The 20,415-nt window shown below is 44.0% G+C and overlaps 1 protein-coding gene across 1 annotated transcript; it reads left to right on the top strand.

Moving 5' to 3' along the window:
* Positions 1 to 8,339: 8,339 nt before the first annotated feature.
* On the top strand, positions 8,340 to 19,657 carry VPS18 (VPS18 core subunit of CORVET and HOPS complexes). The gene is made up of 5 exons (XM_005502199.3): positions 8,340 to 8,531; positions 13,673 to 13,814; positions 13,987 to 14,078; positions 14,791 to 16,661; positions 17,364 to 19,657. Exons 1-5 carry the CDS (start codon positions 8,441 to 8,443, stop codon positions 18,090 to 18,092), a joined length of 2,925 nt encoding a protein of 974 aa, XP_005502256.1. The 5' UTR covers positions 8,340 to 8,440; the 3' UTR covers positions 18,093 to 19,657.
* The last annotated feature ends 758 nt before the right edge of the window (positions 19,658 to 20,415 follow it).

Below are 20,415 nucleotides of genomic sequence, written 5' to 3'. Positions count from 1 at the left end.
CGCCCCGGCCCGCCCCGTCGGGAGGGCGGCCCGGCCCGACCCGGCCCGGCCGTCTCCTCCTGCCGCCTCCCCCCCGGCCAGAGCCTGATGCCGCGGCCCCGTTCGCTGCCGCGGCCCCCGAGCAGCGCTCACTCTCGGGATTTCGGTAGGATCCGAGTGCTCCACCCTACTCCATTTTGTGCATCCAGAGGGGAAAGCCGCGGTCCCCCACGCCCCCTTTTTATTTTAAAAAGAAGCCGCGCTGATGTATTTATTTCCACTGACCGGTAGCCCCCCTCCGGAGCACCTGTGATTTCTGAAAGAAGGGAACAAAATCAACGGTGTTGGTCAGTATTGTGAGGGACAGCAGAAAACAAATGACAGAAATACATCACTTTTGTTAACTACATGATTGCCATTACCGAGTTCCTCTGACCCAGCTGAGCTGTTGCTACATGCTGGCAAAAGCCACAAAGTGTATTTTCCCATGACATGCGCAGGGGTTCCCATTCTACTGCCTTTTTTCATATTCACCTCCGGTAGCTCACACGCTACACTGTGCCCTCGGCAGTGGAGAAGATGGCTCCATCCCCGCGCTGGGGAGCTCACTGGCTGAAGAAGTACAACTAAATAAACAGAAGAGTGGGAGCACACCACTTAAAAGCAGAGATGTGGCCACGTTATCACAGCAACCATTGCACCCCAGTGTATCACCACCAAGTGATTGAAAACACTGGAGGGAAAGTATTAATGCATGCAATACCTAGTATTGCAACATCAGCTGGAAGCTGGAGCGAAGTTCTGGTTGTCGATGAATGTCACCAATTTAGTTACATGATGTTCTTTGTGCTCTCAGCAAGGGAGACCTTTTTGCATGGGCAGGTTTGTGCTGCAAGGAGCTGTTGGTTAGCAGATCCTGAGCTTGTGTCTCTGCATCCATGCTGAGAAGCTACCCAGGTGTTTCACCTATATTAAAACTAAAATTGAGAAGATGTCCTTAAGTCAGGCACAGCCTAAAATGTTTTTCCCCAGGGCTGACAGAAGGTCAAGAGCACTGCAGCTCCTTGGCTTCAAGAATCTCAGCTGGCTCCACTTCCAAAGCATGTCCACTTTCTGGAGGCGGCCCACAAGCTTCCTAGGAACAGCACTGGGCAAGAAGGCTTTTCCTCTGCAGTTTTCTCTAGTAGTTTGCTTTAATCTCTTCCTTCTGTATTTTTACTAGCACAGCCTTAAATTTCTAGAGCTACAAAAAATGGGGATGGTATTGTAAACCAGGCTGCCGCTAAAATGTGTGCCAGATCGTCTTGCTACAGTGAGTGGCTACCAGCTCAAGTGACTGGCTCACATGAGACGTAGTCTTCTATTCAGCAGTGCCATACTCTTCAGCACCAGTTCAGAGCCAGGTGACAGCTAAACTGCTCCAGAAGAGGCAGAAAGTGCTGGGACAGGTGACACGCTGTAATGTGTGAGGTACAGCTGTCCCTCCAATGGGGCTGGCAGGGACACGCTGCACTGCAGAAGGGGCCGGCAGCACAGCAAGCGAGGATCCTGCAGAGGGTTTCCAGTTCATTTCAGGCACAGGCTGACATTCTGTGAACTATGACATTTCCATTTAATCGGAAGAAATGAATGTAAATGAGGGAGTATTCACCAAATTATTCACTGTTAGCAAGTGTCAACAGCAGCCAGGGGAAGAGACCAAGAGGAGTTGGCAGCTCTTGTTCCCTATGTGCTGCTTACTTAGGAATGGATGTTCCTCAGGAATATACACTGTTGCCCCACTTCAAGGACTGAATCCCTTTTTCTCTGGCTCTCTTCCTTAAATCCCTTCCTCCTGTGACTGTGTTCTTTTCCTCTTGCAGTTTCTGACAGCCATTGTTTGACACACATTTAACTTGTGGATGAGCTTAAGTGATTTTTAATCTATATTTAAACTAAGTCATTAAGCAAACAAACAGGGCAGCTCCCATGGGTTTGTTTCCCAGGTCTTGCCTTCCTCCTGACAGCAAACAGAAAATGCAAGTTTAGTTTCACACTGCAGCGAGGAGTCACACATTTTGGTTTTGCAAGATTTTTGAACAGATTTGGTTTTGTTTGTTTGTTTCTTTGTGTGAGTTGTGTTGTTTTTTTTTCTTTTAAATTTTAATTTCAGTGAAAATTTCTCCCATTCCTAGAGCTGCTGAGCCAACAGCCACAAGGACAGGCTCTGCACTTGTAGGTAGCAGGTACAGCAGAAGACCCCAACCACACCACACACTGCCTCCCTGATGCGCTCCTCTGCCAAGACCAGCTCTGGCTGAGTGGGAAATACGCAGTCTGCAAGGCTGTGTTTGGCCTCTCTCCCAGGAATTATAATTAGTACCAATTACGACAGTATTCTTCATTATGTGAATTCCCATCCACTGGGAAATAAGTGCAGAAGATCAAAGACCAAATATAGATTTCAGGTACTGTTGGCATTCAGCCATTATTCAGCTGGGCTGTATCATCATATGTAGCTGCTTGAATTAAACAGAAAAGCTGCTTCATTAGAGTACACAGTGAATTATAATGGAAATCAATTTAGATATTTAGGCAGTGTGTTATTGTCACCACCAAACAAACTTTATACATTTGTTCAAAGTTCTATTACTAAAAAGGCACAGTTATTTAGAGGAAGACACTTCCTTTTCTGCCCATTTCTATTAATTATAGCCACCTTTCTCAACTGAGCTGTGGCGGGAGAAGTCTGCCCGTGGGCCAAGTTAAAAACAGTAACTAAGCCAATCTGGATGAGGAGGAAACTAGGGCTCTTCCCTTGTGATGGGGACAAATCTATGGATCAGCTCAAACTATTCCATATAACTTCCCCTCTGAAGTGCAGTGTTACAACAGGGGGGAAATTCTGATGCTGGAACTTTTTGCAGCTAATGGTCCCGACTTTTACTGGCTCCTGAACAATACTGCACCTCTGATAACATCGTATTCTGCCTCCCTGGCTGATCTCATTTCTAGCTTGATAACTGTGTGGCCACAGACCAGTCTGCCCAAAAGTCACTGAGTGCAAGCCACTATCACAGTCTCTGGCAAAGCCTACCAAACTACCCCCATTGCCTCAGGAAAGGCATTGCATGTTGTGGGAGTTGGGAGACCTCAGTTTTACAAATAGCAGAGCTCCCTCTTACTAGGGGAGAGAGAAAAATTGATTGGGCATTATTAACACAGCAGTGAGCAAACCTGGCCTTCAGCTTTACCTGCGTTTGTACAAGTGGGCTGTGTATGTCAATCCACTCCTTCTGCAAACGATGCCCTTGGATCACATTTCTGAATCCTTTCACAGTGCTAGTGCTACCTGTGAGGAAACACAAAACAATGAGAAACAACAATGAGAAACTGTGGGATGATGAGAACAGGCGACAATGCCATCACGCACTGGGGCAGGGGGTGGGGATCTAGATGGGGAGAGGGACTAAACTGGGGTGCAGGTGCCAGAGCAAACCCGATCCCCTGATACCAAGAGATACGGTGAAGAAGTGGAGACACAGCCACTGCCCGGCCGGTCTCCTTCATAATCACAAGCAATGAGACAACCAGTGCTGAGTCACCGGCGTTTTGTCATGCACCTGAGTGTGCGTCCTCCCTGGGAAAAATCAAGTGTAATTACCACTTAAAAGAATTGACACACAAAAGGGTGAAGGCAAGAGCTGGAGCCTGGTTTTCCCTGGCAGTGTACCTCACCTAGTCACTGCAACCTGCAGGAAGTGATGTCAAATGCTGCTTCATATCATTTTCTATCAACCTTGCAGAGGCAGAAATAGATACAACACACAAGTCAGTGGAAAATCAGGCTTTGGCTATTCATGGAAAAATTACTACAGCTGAAATCAAAGGAAGAAAGATCCTAGTATCTGCTTTCCCATATAGAGCTCTTGATTGATAGGAGCTCTGTAGTTTCTAAGTCCACAGAAATAAAAATACTTCATGATTCTATAGCAACTAATGGGTATTTCTGGGGTGCCATGAAGATGTGTGACTTTGGAATGCCTTTTAAGAAAATAAAAAAAAGTAGAGAAACAATGTGATAATACAGCACCTACTATCCTTGCCTCTTCTTTATTTCTCTTTGGAAATAAAAGCAATGCCATGGGGGATGTACAGAGATGTTCTGGTTCATCTGCTCACTGCCACTCTAATTAAATGAGGAGGCAAAGAGCTACAACAACATTATACTACATTTTCAGATTACAGAATAATAAATTAAAATGAAATTACAACAGCACTAGCTTCAAAAATATTTTCTTAAATGTTCCAATGAAAGATAAGCATGTATCTTGTACTCAGCCCCTTTCACAAAGACAAATTCATCTCCTATCTGACTTGCACAGGAACAAGTCCTACCTCTCAGATGTTCTATAAATAATTAAGAAGTATGTTGCCATCTGCTGGAGAACATACATATTTTAATAAATCAACTGATAAATGTGAAAAAAAGTGGGCAAGATTTAAGGCACTCAAAGCCCTTTATATCTGAAATAGAAACAGCAAACTTCAGACTAAAGATTGTTTGGGAGACAATGGTGTGAGCTTAATTTAATTATGTCACTCAGTTAGACACCTTACTGAAAAGATCAGTTAACACTTAACTGGAAGGCGTGAGGGAATTAGCATGATGAGGAATGTGATAAGGTTCATGGTCCCCACATGAGACAGGGGAAGGCAGGCAGTTAACACTGAACAGTGAGGGGCTGGCTTGAAGAGGGATTGCTAGCAAAACCATAAAATGGTCTAAGACTACCATCTCCACCAAACTACCAGTTTCAGTTCTCAAGCTTATCATTCATAGATCTTCCTTGAGGATCAGAACTGAGGGATTAGCCACAGGTGCTGGTGATGGGAAAAAGGTTTCCTCGCTGTAAAAATGTGTTTCTGTCTTTTCTCTCTGGTGCTTGTGTGCTCATTCTAGGACTGACGGGTTGTGCTTGTAGAGTTTCTGAACAGCAGCACACCCCGGAGTGCATGTGTAGCATCAACAGATATTGATAGTTCACTTGTGGGAAAACTTCTTAAGGTGTCAAGAGGAGCTGTGGTAAGCAGTCTGCAGTTGCTGTGCTGGCATAATACAGTTCCACGCAGCTTTTGGGGAGCTTGGGAGTTTGGTTAATGGTTAGGAGGAGATGGGTTTCTGAGCTTTGATCTCTTGCAGTGTGAAGTATAATTGCTGCATGGCTACCCACGTAGTCTCCAGTTCAGGTTCTCATGGGTAACCATGGTACCCATAGGTACACAGCCACAACACTTTATTTTACTTTAGTAAATTTGGACATAGAATTCAAGCAGTCACTCAAAGACAATATCCATGTCACTGGGGAAGTGTTGCTCTTGGGAGAAGGCCTCTTGATTGGGTGGGGGACATCGGCATCTGTAGCACTTTCCTCAAGGCAGGTACAGAGGTGTCAGAGAGCCTGGCTGTATATTACATCTTTGTTGGCATCTTATGTTGGCTGTTGGATTTGGGGAAATACACGTATTTGCCTATGGCTTTTATGAATGCAGTGTATTTTTTTATGTTGATGACAGTGAAGGAATATTCTACATACAGTGAGGTGTAGTGATGATCAGTACCACATCTGTAATGTCAATCTGTGAGGAAGTCCAGGTTTTAATTCAAATTATAATAGTGTCACTAGGTTATCTCAGGGGCAGTTCCAGTCATTTAAATCTGAGCTGCCTTTGTTCTGACTTACCTCTTCCCACAGCCACATCCTCCTGCCCTCCCTTTTGCACCAGCACTTGCATTTCAATTGTGGATCACACAGTCAGCTGCTGTAGGGCAGGGAGCTGGCTCACCCTGCAGTCATACATGAACTAATACTGGCACAAAGTATGGGCAGACAGGGCAGCCGGGAGTGACAGAGACAGTGTTGTGGAAGCCCAGATTTAGACAGGCTTAATCTGCTGGGAATCCAGATCTTGGACACAGTATGTGTTTGTCAATGCCATTATCTCCATACCGTTCCTCAAGGCAGCTGAAGAGATTAGCATGTCAAAACAGCATGTAGACGTTTATAGCTGTGTCCACAGCTTGGAGAAAACGCTTAAGCCAAAATTGCTGCAAGTGTGACCACAGTCATATGAAAACAAAGCCAGAATTTAGGTTTTCAACATAAACACATCACTGAAATAACTCACTTAATTCTCTCCCACAGGTCCCACTTATAGACTTACACCACTGCTACACCCAAAATGTAACCACCTGATTCTCCATGCACCCCTGGTGAACAAAAGAGCTGATAAATCATTTGTCTGCAACCCCGCTCTCCCCTGCTTTTCAGAATATGGAATCTGTGAACATAATACTGGTATATAATTATTGCACATGTTTGTAAACTAAATAATCACAGCAGATGATAGTGCAGATGGACAGAGCAAGCTTGAGGGCCTGGATTAGCTTTGGGCTGATGTTTCATTTCCAAATAAAGTGAGGATCTGGCTTCCAATTTAATCACACTAAAATCAAAGGTTTATCATGAGATATCAGTCCTAACTGTCAATAATATCTGCCAGAATGGGAAAGTCTGTTCCATTTCAGAACCTGACTAAGAAAAAAAAACGCAACATTATAAAGATATGTCCTGACCTAGGCTTTGAATGGAAACATCCCATAGAGCTGGACAGTCAGAACTTTGTGCACAAATTTCAATTTAGCCTGATTTCTAGACATATTTTGAAAGAGTTTATTTCCCCCTTACCAAATAACCCTTCAGTCTTCTACTGCTAAAATTTTGACACACACACAAGTATAAGCAGCATTGCTGAAGGCAACAGGGGAGAACCTCATCCACAATATTTAATGCACAAGCATTTTATTCTCATGCACAACTGTTTCTATTCTATTCTGATCTGAAATTAGGGGTCAAGCTATGCTCAACCCCGTTACACAAACATGAGCTGAAGCTGCAACCAGTGCAGAGGAGGACTACCTGGATGCTCCAGGAAACTAATGACCTCCTCTCTTTAAGAGGAAAAAGGAAAGAACATCTTGGTTTGGTAAATCCTGGATTTGGTACATCTGAATGAAGGCTATGATCGATGCATTGGAGTTTTGCAAATGCAATTAACACTCTAAAATCTCCTTTACACTAAGGGGCAGTGTTTGAAGAAGAACAAATGGATTCAGACTAGCCACAGCTTATGTCAGACTGGAAATCAGAGCTTGAAATCATGGGAGTAATCAGCATTTGGAACGAGCTGGACCAGTCAGGGTTAAAAATACCCACGCTTCAAGCCAGAGCTTGATAAGAACAGAGAAAGGACTATATGATGTGGTATCTGCAAGAGTGGGATCTGATAGTCCAAGAAGTCCCTTCCTACCTCATTACCCTAAACCTAATGAATTTGTGTGTACCCTTTGAGAAGCTGAAAGAGAACAGTTGCTGTTTATGATGATCAGGATGACTGGAGAGCAAAGGAATGTGGTTTTGTTGTTTTGGCTCACAGCTGCCACGTATAGAGGGTAAACAGCAGAGGCTGGGGCTGGGTCCCGGCTCCAGCCAGCGCTGGCAGGGAGGGTGAGTCAGGAAGAGCCATCTGATGTTTTTAGCAAAGCCGGCAGAGGTGACCCCATGGAGGGGCACCACAGGAGCCTCTGGGGACCCAGCTGGCATGGGACCTGCGTGTCTGTCCCAGCCCTGTGGAGAAGGCCTGGAGAAGGAACCCTAGCTTCTTGTGGGTGAGGTGTCCAGGGCCAGCACAGACAACAAGGAGCTGCCACTTTCTTGCTTGTGCAGAGGCAAGCACAGGCACCGCTGCTGGCCTTGCCTCGCTCGGGGTGGGAAGAACTCCTGCACCCTGTCATGGATGGATCCCTCTGTGCTGCAAGCTGTCCCGCACCCTGTGAAGCATTTCCCTGTTCCTTCCAAAAAGTGCTGTGAGGGTTCAATATGATATACAGTGTAATAACATACATACAGTATGTACATCTATATTCATTTTATATAGGATGAAACCCAAAAGTGTTGTGTAACGAATTAGTGTTTTTGTTAATGCCATTGCTATAAATTCAGCTAGTTTAATCTCGAGGATGAGGCTAGAACAACGGCCCTTAAGCACTATTTAGTACTCCAGAACCTCAGCTCTGAATTCCTATTTCGTGACACACAAGCCGGGTTCTAATCTAGAAAGCTGGGATAAACTCGCAGAGCAAATCTAGCACAGTTCACGCACAGCCTTACGCTGCATCGCCATATGCTTTGCCACAATCATAATCTTAGCAACAAACCTAACATTTTACTGCCCCACGCCCCATATTTGACGGTCACCCCTTCTCTCAAGGGGACTCTCCACCCCGGCGGAGGGGCGGGGCAGTGGCGCAGGCGCAGTGCGCGCCGGACGGCCACGTGACACGGGTCAGCTGAGCGTTGGCGGAAGTGGCCGGTGCGGGGTTGGGGTGCCCGTGGCCGTTGACGGGTGCCCGTTGGCCGCCATGGCCTCCATCCTGGACGAGTACGAGGATTCCCTGTACCGCTCCGCCTCAGTGCAGCAGAGCCGCGCCAGCGTGGGCATCCCGCACTCCGGTAGGTGCGCGGCGGCGCCCACGCAGCCCTCTGCCCATGCTGGCCCCGGGGGCAGCGCGGCCCTGAGGTTACAGCCAGGCCCTGGGCACGTCGTGTCCCCCCCGTCCGCCCAGGGGAGGTCTAGGCCCGGTGTCCGGCCGTCTGGAGGCCTGCTCCCCCCAGTAGTCCCTCTGCGGGGCCTCCAGTGCGCAGGGAGCCCCGCTATGGGTTTCCCTGCAGGGAAGGGGAGGCAAGGTGGCAGTTCCTTAGCTGGGGGCGGGCTGAGGAGTGGTGGATGTCAGGCTGAGGGGAATGCTTCCAGTAAAAAAGTGTATCACCGCGTATGTGGTGTAACATTCAGATGCGATTTGTTTTGCCATCATTTGCTGTGTGAAATGTTTTGACGCAAGGGACACTCAATTCCTGATGAAGCTCAGGGGTGGTGCAGGGCATCCTAGCAAAACTGACGTGCTGGTTATCCGTGGGAGGGCTTCATAAGGCCATACCTGCCTGTGCTGTGAAGTGGCATGTGGTGGAAACGTGTGTACGTGAACTGGCCTGCCTTTGTAGTCACAAGTTATAACCACGCCTCAGAACTACTTGGTTCAGAGCTGTGGTAGTTGTCTGACATTGTCTCATCAGCTTGCTTCCTTTTTTTTCCCCCCTTCATCCTCTCTGAGGAACTCAGCTGTTATGGCCACAGTATTCTGGATGTGGGCACAGTTGTACCTGCCTGGAATTAGTTTCCTAACCCAGGTGCAGTTTGCCAAAGGCATCATTGTTTGGAATGTTTCCTCTAGGCTGACTACATGAGGGCAAGGTTACTGCTGAAAAGAATTACCAAGAAAGCAATCTATATCACTATTAAACTTTTCTGTTAAGATCTGTGAAGCTTTGATATACTGCAGTGTCCAGGGAGGTGTCCAATCAATGTAAAGTAACAGTGTGATGGTGAGCCAGTTGTTCCTTTCATGTGCGAGAAAGTATACAAATGGCAAGCATATACTGTGATAAGTTCAAGGTTTATTAGGTTCTATAATTGTTCCCTCTTAGATGACACATCACAACGTTTTTTTGAGTATAACAGGGAAATACAAGTTATGAGCGGATTCTGTTCTGCCTGGTCTTGTCATGGTCGCACCAGCTGCCATGCAGAGCTGGCATTTTTGAGTTTGGAAATGCATGGATGCATTCTTTGATGATTTTTCTTCATATGGTGTTGCCCACTGTTAACCTTTGGGGAAACCAGCTTGTGAGGTTTACATATGTGCTAAGAATTGGTGAGTTATGTCATATTATGTATATTCTTGAGTATAAATACACAGAATTTCTCTAAGTACTGAGGTAGGTATGTTCCCTGTGTTTGTTTTAGCATGTGTAGTTATTTTGTTGTGTAATGTTAGATAAAAATAATTGTCCTGATTAGATGTTGTGCAAAACAGTGTTGGGACAAGCTGTATTACTGAAAATAAATTTTCAAGGACTCAGCTTTTCTTGTTTACTGCTGCAACACTGTCTTTAGTCATGACTGTCTTACAGTTGAGAAATCTATTTGCTGACAACTGATCTTGGAAAATGGAGTTTTGGTAACTACTTAAATGCAAAGGAACAGCCTAATCAGGATTTTAATTATTCTTAAATCAGATTGCACTGATGGTTTTAGGCAAAACTGAGGCTGGTAGAAGTTGTGGGCAATCTGAAGTTTAAACAAATTAATTTTGGAAAAAGATGCAAGTAATAGTTCACTTCCTGGAAGAAGTCCTGAAAGTTAAGTTGGACATTTTAGAAGATGTTCAAACTTATTCTTGTGTTTCAGTTAGCTGTTCCCTGTGCTTGTTAAACCTCAGGTGCTGTTTCTTAAAGTTTTAGGTAACCAAGCAGTGACTCTGTTGCCAACTTAAAGTACTGCTGCAGTGTAAACTTGAAATAATACGGTTCCAGGATGAAAAGACCTACTTTGACTCACTAGGCATGACTGCTGTTAGTGAGCTTAGATCTTTGAACAGATTAAAAGCATTGAGGAAAAATGCAGATTTATCCAGAAATCGGGGTGGGAAATGCTGCAGTAGAATCTTGCCTGAACCAGAAGTGGCACACGGCACATTGGGGTCTGGATGAATGAGCAGACTCTTTCAAAGGAATGTATCTCGTAAAATAGACATCTCCTTTGTATAGAGAACTGTAAGCTAAAGAAGTACATCCTTCTCCTGTTACGGACACTGGCTAAAATTCCCCTGTTAGTGATGATCCTACAGTTGTTATAATTTTAATGGGTACAGTCCTAAAGAGCCCAGAATGCTGGAATCCAACCCACTGGCCTGAAATATGACTGAATTAAAAAAAATCCCAAATTCACTCAAATTCAAAACCCTTCCCTCTGCATAGGTTCTGGTTGCTCCCTTTCCTTCTTGTGTTTGGGTTTCTTTGCTGTCTCAGTCAGCCTTGTTTTGAAAAAAAATCAGCATGGCGTGAATGAATGTGACTTGGTGATCTGTTGGTATGTGGGTTTTTCCCATCAGAGTAATCCTTCCTTTTTATATATAAACACATGTACTTATATCCGTTGGTTAGCTGTGACATTGTGTGAGTCTGCAGCTTGGGAGTTTTGTGTGCATGTTTTGAACCACAGTTCATACCAGCAAATTTAAGCTGTGGCGTTGCAGCTCCTTAATGTGAAATGAAGAACATATGTTTTGCTTAATTGTGAAAATCTGGAAGGAATGCACATTTTCGTAAGTGGGTAACAATTAAGATGTGGATCAATGCGTAAGAAAAAAGCATGTGCTGAGCAAAAGGCTGCCTACTCAGATTGTGGTTGCTTTGTCTATTCCTGTGTGAGCATCTTTCATCTAAAACAAGAATCCTTTAAAGATCCTGTAGCTGGTCTAGTGTTGAGGTAGAGGTAAGGAGAAAGCTTTGGTAGAATAGGCATTTGAAAGATTTGTAGTGTTAACAGACTGCTTTCCACTACTACATTGGCCTTTTCAAAAGCAATATGACTGAGTATTTCAGGATAATTTGGAGGAGGCTGTAGGTATTGAGTGTGCTTTGAAGTGGTGCTGTGAGTCACAGTCTAGAGAATGTCAGGCTTATGCTCTTTAGGATGGAAGCAGTTTGTTTCCCTGAGATACAATCCAAGGTTTCTTTTTTATTTATGTTTGTATCTTCTCAGTTAGCTACTTTGGTCTTAACTTGCTACAGCTCCTTTTGTTTTTAATCTTCCTGTCAAGGCTAACTGCTTGCTTTAGAAATCACTCAGAGGTTGAACAAAGCAGATGGGTTAGCCTAGCAATGTATCGATCTGTCTTGTGTTCTAGTGTGAGGTAGTTGGTTCAGACTGAGATGCTTTGCTGTTTTCTTTGTCACAGGGTTATGTAAGACTTTGTGTGTATCGGAAATTCAGTCACTGGGAAAACTTGTCTCATGGGACAGATATGAATGAAACTTTGTGATAAGATCTGTTTGTGGATGCACAGATGTTCCAGGATTTTGCTAATGAGCATCATAACTTGGTTTTGGTTTTATATGAATGCCTTTTTATTTTTTAGTACACTGGCATATCTCAGCTCTTTTGTAGTTTTTTGCTTCCTCATAGGAAAACCATTAAGAGTGCTGTCCTCATGTAGAAATGGAATGGCATGATCTCTGCAAGTCCTACGTTTTTTTGGGTGCAGAGGTATACCCATCTTCAGTGAAAACTAAATCTGTCATGCTGCTTCTGTGTGCTGCCATGTGATGTTACAGGTTCACCTGTCTGGAGTTTCAGTTGGTTGGCCTCTTGCCTATGGCTGGGCTTTTGCCCTTGTCATAGCCAAAGGAACGAGTCTTAGAGTTTGAACTGTGTCTTGTGCTTTGCCCATTGGCACTGAAGATCATAAGAGGTTTTTAAAGCAATAGATTTCTAAGATCTACCTGTCTATTTATTAACATATTTCTGCAGAAGCATGCCTCTTCCCTCAAATCAGACCTTACTTTGCCATTCCCTGCCTTTCCCACCTAGATCTCTTTCATAAGTAATCCCTCAACACACCTTCTTATGGATGCCACATTTCCCAAGCTGGTTGGGACTAAACTCTCTAGCTGAATACTTAGTTGCATGAGCTGACTTGCTGTAGTTGCACACACTCCCATTTTCAGTTCATTGATTTGTCAGGTTTGCTTGGTTGGGCTTAAAACTCAACATGTCTCCCATAAGTTGGGCATGTCTTGTCAAACTTCAACCTTTAACCTTAACTTAATTGGGCATTTCTTAAGATCCAGGCATGGTTTTTGAAAGTATCTGAGGATTAGGTTAGTCTGACTCCATTTTGGGATTTGCCACGAAACACTAAACCTATCTGAATGGATTTTGGCTCAAGAAGCAATTTGTGCCAAAATTGGTGCATTGATTCAGGAATCACCAGGTCTTGGTTATTGTTTTGGTTCAAATAAGTAATTCACGTGCCTTCCAGCAGCAACTGATAAGTTGCAATTAGGATAGTGTTGTTGGTGGTAAAACAGGGTTATAGCAGAAGCATCTTTGTGACTTCCAGCTGTGTTCCATGCAGAAGGTAATCCAGGGGACTTCTCTCTGTGATGAAATCTGCTGTGTGGTTACAAATAAACTGACATGGCTTTAAAAATAGCTTCAGCTTGTGAATGGTGGATGTCAATTACGGTAGCTCATTCAATTCCACATGGAATGGGAGAGAAATATATTTCAATTAGTGCCACAGTGGTCTCTTGGGTAGCTTGTATGGGAGTGTCAAACCAGAGCCCTCTTTGTGCCATTCTTTCCTGTCTTGAACAAATAAACTATCAATGAAAAAAAAAAAAAACAAATTACTTTGATTCTACTCTCATTTTCATTTTTTTATGCAGTTTATGTGACAGTTCTGTGGCTTCCCCTGGAATTGTGTGTGCTTTCAAATCTATGCTTGTGACAAATTTGCAGTTCTGTGACAAGACAGTAAAGCGTACTACTACTTTTCTTTCCTGTTACACATATCCGTGTGACTGCTGCTCTTGGTGTTCGTGCTCCATGGAGTGCATTCCGTTTTCAGTAAAACTCAGAGCAGGTGATGATCCTTATAGTCTTTTAGGTTAGATTTTGATGTAGTGTAGGGTGGTTGGTGTGGCTTTTTGTCTTGCTTTGTTTTTATGTGTTCCTGTTCTTTCTCCAGGATATGTGAATGCACGACTGGAGAAGGAAACACCAATATTTAACAAGCAAAGGATTGATTTTACTCCTCCAGAGAAAATTAACAGCTTAGTGGTCTCCTCTAATCAGCTCTGTATGAGCCTTGGCAAAGACACCCTTCTCAGGTAATGCTGCCAGAGACCTGAAGTTATTGCTTGTTTTCCCCTGCCTTTTTTTTAATTAAGTTGCTAAAGAACTTACTGGATAAGAAGCCATGAACCCAGTATGGAAAAGAGTAAGCAATTACGCCTACGTGAACTTCTATTAGAAGCACTCTTTCATGGTTTCTCTTTGCAGGATTGATCTTGGGAAGCCAGATGAACCTAATCAGGTGGAGCTGGGACGCAAAGATGAAGCCAAAGTCTACAAGATGTTTTTGGACCACACAGGTGAGGCAATGGACTATATACATTTACAGATGGTGGTTGGCTGCAGATGCAATTGAATGTGCATAAGAAGCACTGGTGAAGGAGTTCTCTTTCTGCTCTGTCATTAAGAAGAACAGGTGGTTCTTCTGTGGGCAGGACTGCACTGCGCAGGGGCCCTGCCTACTGATTTGCCCCTGTGCTATTAGGAGAACACTGGCTTGTTGCCTTTGAACTCTCTGAAATGAACACATGCAATTAGACTGTTCTGAGCAAGGCTGCTAAAACCAATAAAAGGAAATGTTTGCCATCACCATGTGCTGTGTGTGTTTATATAAGAAAATTTCAAAAGGACTATAAAATATCTGCAGCCTTGACTGATTTTAAAAAAAAAAAAAAGTTTGGAAAGAGTTGCTTATATCTGTCACCAACTGCCAGGAATAGAAGAGAACTCTGGGAGCTATTTGTCCTTAGAACACTTATTGAAACAGCAGAATACCTTCTCGCTGAAGCATCTAGGACTAGTAATTTAAGTTTGCAACATATAGACTGCCATTCTGATCCAGCATGGAAATCCCCCACATTCCTATGAATGCCTGGGAACATCTTGGATTAAGTATGTTGATACCAGTGCTTATCAAATGTGAGGATTAGAAGCCTCAGGAATTTGGCTTGCTTAGGTGTTGTCTTAATTTGTTCTCTCCTTCTCCTTCCCAAACCCTTCTCCGTTTGGCAGGGTCTCATCTCTTGATTGCTCTGAACACCAGTGAATGCCTTTACCTGAACAGAAGTGTTCAGAAAGTGCGAGCACTCTCCCGCTGGAAAGGCCACTTGATTGAAAGTGTGGGCTGGAACAAATTTCTTGGATCAGAGACCAATACTGGGCCTATCCTGGTGGGGACAGCCCAGGGGCAGATCTATGAGGCTGAAATCTCTGTCAGCGAGGGAAGCCTCTTCAGCACTAATCCTGACCAGTACTTCCGCCAGGTCTACACTCTGGAAGAGGAATCAGGACCTGCCCCAGTCTGCTGCTTGGAGATTGAACGAGGGATAGAAGGGAAATTTTTTATTATAGCTACCACTCGAAAGAGACTCTTCCAGTTTGTTGGCAAAGTGCCTGAAGGGACAGAGCAGCAAGGTTTCAGCTCTATATTTGCTCTGCATGCTGACCATTTGCCCAGCTTCCGGGAGTTTCCAGCCAGTTTTGGTTTCAGTGAGATAGCCTTTTACACCCCAAAACTGCGCTCCAACCCACGCTCCTTTGCTTGGATGATGGGAAATGGTGTTTTATATGGTACATTGGATTATAGCCGTCCTGATTCAATTTTGAGTGATGAACGGGTCTGGGTTTATCCTCCTGATATTGACATAAATGTGAACAAGCCAATATCGATTGTGCTTACCCAGTTCCACTTCCTGTTGCTACTGCCTGATCGGGTCAAAGCTGTGTGCACTCTGAATGGGCAGGTTGTCTTTCAAGATTTGTTCCTGGAGAAGTTTGGCTTACTGACACGCATGATCAAAGATCCCACAGTCCAGCAGATATGGATCCACACTGAGAAAGTAGTGTTCCGTTACCATGTCCAGCGGGAATCTAGAGATGTGTGGAAGATGTATATGAATATGAACAAATTTGATTTAGCCAAAGAGTATTGTAAAGATCGTCCAGAGTGCCTAGATATTGTTCTAGCAAAAGAGGCAGAACACTGCTTCCAAAACAAGAGGTATCTAGACAGTGCCAAATGTTATGCACTGACCCAGAACTACTTTGAGGAAATTGCTCTTAAGTTCATTGAAGCAAAGCAAGAGGAGGCCCTGATGGAGTTTCTGATTAAGAAGCTAAGTAACCTAAAGCCTTCTGAGAAGACGCAGACAACTCTGCTGACGACGTGGTTAACGGAGCTTTACCTGAACTGGCTAGGTATATTGGAGGGAGATCCCTCACAGCGAAATCTCTATTTGGATACACGGGAGAAGTTTCGCACTTTCCTGAGCAGCCCTAAAAACAAAGACTGTCTATTTAATAACCGGGCGTCTATTTACGAGCTTTTGGCAAGCCATGGGGACACAGAGCACATGGTCTACTTTGCAGTCATCATGCACGACTATGAGCGTGTAGTGGCTCACCACTGCCAGCATGATGAGTATGATGAAGCTCTAAATGTGCTGTCCAGGCACAGAGATGAGAAGCTGTTCTACAAGTTTTCTCCAGTCCTTATCCAGCATATTCCAAAGAAGGTAGTTGATGCTTGGATTTCTATGGGCTCTAGACTGGATGCCAGGAACCTCATTCCAGCCCTTGTTAACTACAGCCAGAGTGCCAGCACCCAGCAGATCAATGAAGCCATTAGATACATGGAGTTTTGTGTCTATCAGTTGGAGGAAACCCAGCAAGCCATTCACAATTACCTGTTGTCTCTTTATGCTTTGTGTCGGCCGGACTCGCTGCTGTCATACCTGGAGCAAGCAGGAACCAACCCAAACAGGATCCACTATGACCTGAAGTATGCATTGCGCCTGTGTGCAGAGCACGGGCACCACCACGCATGTGTCCATATTTACAAAGTGATGGAATTGTATGAGGAGGCTGTGGATCTCGCCTTACAGGTATGTGTGTGCGTACAATGATATATAGGAATGTAGCTTGTTCACAATGGACAGACTCATCAGTATAGGACATGTGCAGCTAAGTCTAGGAAGAAAGACCTGTCTCTGTTAAACATACTTCTGCACTTTCACAATTTTTTTTATGTAGACAGTTGACTGTGACAAGCCATAATTGAGGGTAGAGGTATGGAAAGTACAAGGGGGAGTAGTGTCTGTCTTAAGCTCACTCTCTAGCATAAAATACCTTTAACATATCTGCATTTATGCAAGCCTTGTGTAGCTGTTGTTCAGGATTCTAATTACTTCTATTCGTATCTGTGGTAATTATCACAGAAGAATGCCTTTGTCAGCTAAGTCTGACCATCAGGGAAATGTTGGAATTTTTAGTTTTGGCATTGCTATGTCTTTGCTGAAACGTGTGGCCAGCAAAGATACTGTAACATGGATTTGCCCTGATTGTGGTGCTGGGCTTTGTTGTTCTCTGCTGCTTAGCAAGTGAATCTTCAGGGAGGAATACTGGTGGAGAGGGGAGGTGTTTGACAAGTAAACAAGGAGCAGGTCAGTAGCGCAGCTCTAGGCAATAAGGTAGCAAGAGAAGTTTTCTGTTAATGCCTCCTATAACGGACAGCAGGCTTTGAAGTGGAATGGTAGATAAACAAAGAGGGAAGTTTAACTCAGTACCCTTGTCTGTCCGACTTCTAGGTGGATGTTGATCTTGCCAAGTCCTGTGCAGATCTCCCTGAAGATGATGAGGAACTCCGTAAGAAACTCTGGTTGAAGATCGCTCGCCATGTTGTTCAGGAAGAGAAGGATGTCAAGAAGGCAATGGCCTGCCTCTCCAGCTGTGCCCTGCTGAAGATTGAAGATGTCCTGCCATTCTTCCCAGACTTTGTCACTATTGACCATTTCAAGGAGGCAATCTGTAACTCTCTGGAGGACTACAACAAGCACATTGAGGAACTGAAAAGGGAGATGGAGGAAGCCACACAGAGTGCCAAGAGAATCCGAGAGGACATCCAGGAAATGAGAAATAAGTATGGCTCTGTGGAGCCTCAAGAAAAATGTGCTGCTTGTGACTTTCCACTTCTAAACCGCCCTTTTTACCTTTTCCTGTGTGGTCACATGTTTCACTATGACTGTCTCCTCCAAGCAGTTTTCCCAAACCTTCCTGCCTATAAGCAGGCAAAACTTGAAGATCTTCAGAAGAAGCTGGCAGCTGCCAGTCAGCCTTCCAAGAGCCACCATCGTCCCAAGGATGCAGATAACATTAGCTTGGGGAAGGGGCAGCAGAGCCGGGAACAGATCAAAGCTGACATTGATGACATTGTGGCAGCAGAATGTGTGTACTGTGGTGAGCTGATGATCCGGTCCATTGACAAGCCTTTTATTGATCCCCAAAAGTATGAAGAGGAGATGCAAAGCTGGCTGTAGTTTTCCAAATCTGCAACTGTCAATGTACCGTAATAGTTTTGTTTGCAACTTGTGGAGCTTCTGTGGTGGGAATATCATCTCCAGAAGCAGGAACATGGTGGCTTCTGTGGAACTCTATGGAAAGAGTAGTTGGGTCTTGTTATCAGGATTACAGTGAACTAGACTTGAAAATGGGGAGATACAGCTGTGGCTGTCTAAGAACTTAAATAGTTAGAGGTAACCTACTGGAATATCTTTTAGCAGATGTTTGCTCCGTGCAGTTCTGAGGTGCTCAGTGTAAAGCTAATGGAGTTCCTTGTTGACCAGAAGGAAATGGGAACAGCTTGTGATTGTCTTCCGTGTTGTGTGGTACTTGTTTTGCTGAAGACAAGCTTAAAGGGAAAGGTAGTGAAGAACACTAAGCAGTGTAGTTGTCTTCACTTTCAAAACTAGAATTGCCTTCTCTTTCCTATTTGCTCAGAGTCTATAGCCACATACATAGGCAGAACATGAAAGAACAGATGCGCTTGTATATATATTTTGTAAATATCATGCTATACAAATACATGTTTCTGCACAATGTAATATAAGAATGTGTGTAATTCTCAAGCAAAAGTGTCTCATAATACACTTCAGTCATTTGCCTGCAGTTCAAGGTATATAAATCTCGCTCCCACAAGCTTTATGGATGAGCACATACATTTGAATTGTCTCTAGGTACTCTTCACTTTGTTTCTGGCAGTACTCCTTAGCCTGCTCGCTCTTGATTTTGTCTTCACTCCAAACTAAAATTGATATATGCAGTAGTAATGTTTCAACTGAAACTCTGCAAGCAGAAACACAGCCTGTTTGTATTGTCCTGCTGTGGTCCTCCAAGCTGCACTGAACTAGGCTAGAGATCTAGTCGTAGGTTCCCTCAAGGGTAGATTGCAGAAAAGTTCTGTTGGTGTGAAATTTGCTTTGCCATTTGAAGCCAGTACATTGTGACCAGGTAGTCTTTTTACTTCCTGACAGTATTTGATGTGTTCTGGACGTGGCTGAGGTCAGTGCTGCTGTCTGTTGCTCTGACTTGGAAAATTCTTCCCAGAAGGTGGCAATTCCTGCATTGTGGGTGATGGAACAAACACTTTTCTTTAGTGATTTAGCAAGGATTCCTTGTTTTATTTTTAAAGAAACTAAAATTTTAATGAAGTTCTGCCATTTAGGAACGAATCACAAAGGTAGTAATTGGCAGAAGAATGGAATGATCTAAATGAGAAATGATGATTCTTGTAGTTAAGGCCATGGAAAACACTGTCTCTTGAAAAACCTCTACAGTTCTCTCATGTGAGTGTATGTGCTTGTCTTGAGTACCCCTCTCAACCTGCTAGTCCCCCTGTTCATAGGGTTGCGGAAATGGGTCTTCACATCGTTGAAAGGGAATTATAAATTGTTTTCCTCTAGGAGCTGACCTAAGAATTTTGGTAACCATTCAGAGCTCCAGAAGAACATCCATGCTTTTGTTGGGAGCTTCAGCCTGGAATGAATTTTATCTATGTAAAATGTCATGAGTAATAAAAAACAGACCTGACAGTAGGAAGACCTGAGGTTTTGAAATCCTCTTTTCATTGTTGGAGCCATGGGATAGGCAGTCTCATTACCACCTGGTAGTGTTTGTTACTGGCTTATGAGAAACCACACAGGCTGTAGTTTTCTTTGGCTCTGGGTAGCCTTTTGCTTTGAGTAAGTCAATGGGTCTGCAGAAGAGTTTGTGATGAAAACCAAATGTGATGTCTTTTGAAGTTCAGCATCAGACCTGTTATAACTGGCCACTCCTGACTCATCGTCTTTCCAAGTAAGCAGTGTGGTGTTTAAGGTTGTATATGTCATTCTAAAGCAACAGTAGCCCCTCCCCCTGCCCAGTTTCTGGTCAAAGGCAAGTGGCTGTTTTTCTGCCGTTTAGCAAAAACATGAGTAATAGCTCATTCTTATGCAGGGAGTAATTTCAAGTTACTTATTTTGTTTGAGACATTCTTAATACTTGTTCCATCTCTCTTTACTTTTGGGTTTACAGGTTGCTTTCCTGGTCTATTAGAATTATTATAGTCCTCTCTTCCGATTAGCACTACCAGACAGTTGCATCAGTAAATGTTTCTGTTGTTCTCTGAAGATTAGCAGTATTATTTGCTTATAGACCACTCCAGGGAGATCTGCTTGTCCATAATATTGGAAGAAGTGTGTGTCTGTAGGAACGGAGGCTTAGCAGAACCCCTCAGGTCTTTACCTGAGATGGGGTGGCAGGGGAAGGCACCTCAAGAACTGATTCCAGTCTTAGGTATTAATATGTCACAGTTAACAAAACTAG

This window comes from Columba livia, chromosome 5 (genome assembly GCF_036013475.1).
Source record: "Columba livia isolate bColLiv1 breed racing homer chromosome 5, bColLiv1.pat.W.v2, whole genome shotgun sequence".
In the NCBI taxonomy this organism is placed as follows: domain Eukaryota; kingdom Metazoa; phylum Chordata; class Aves; order Columbiformes; family Columbidae; genus Columba; species Columba livia.
This window is presented reverse-complemented; position numbering and strand designations above follow the sequence as displayed.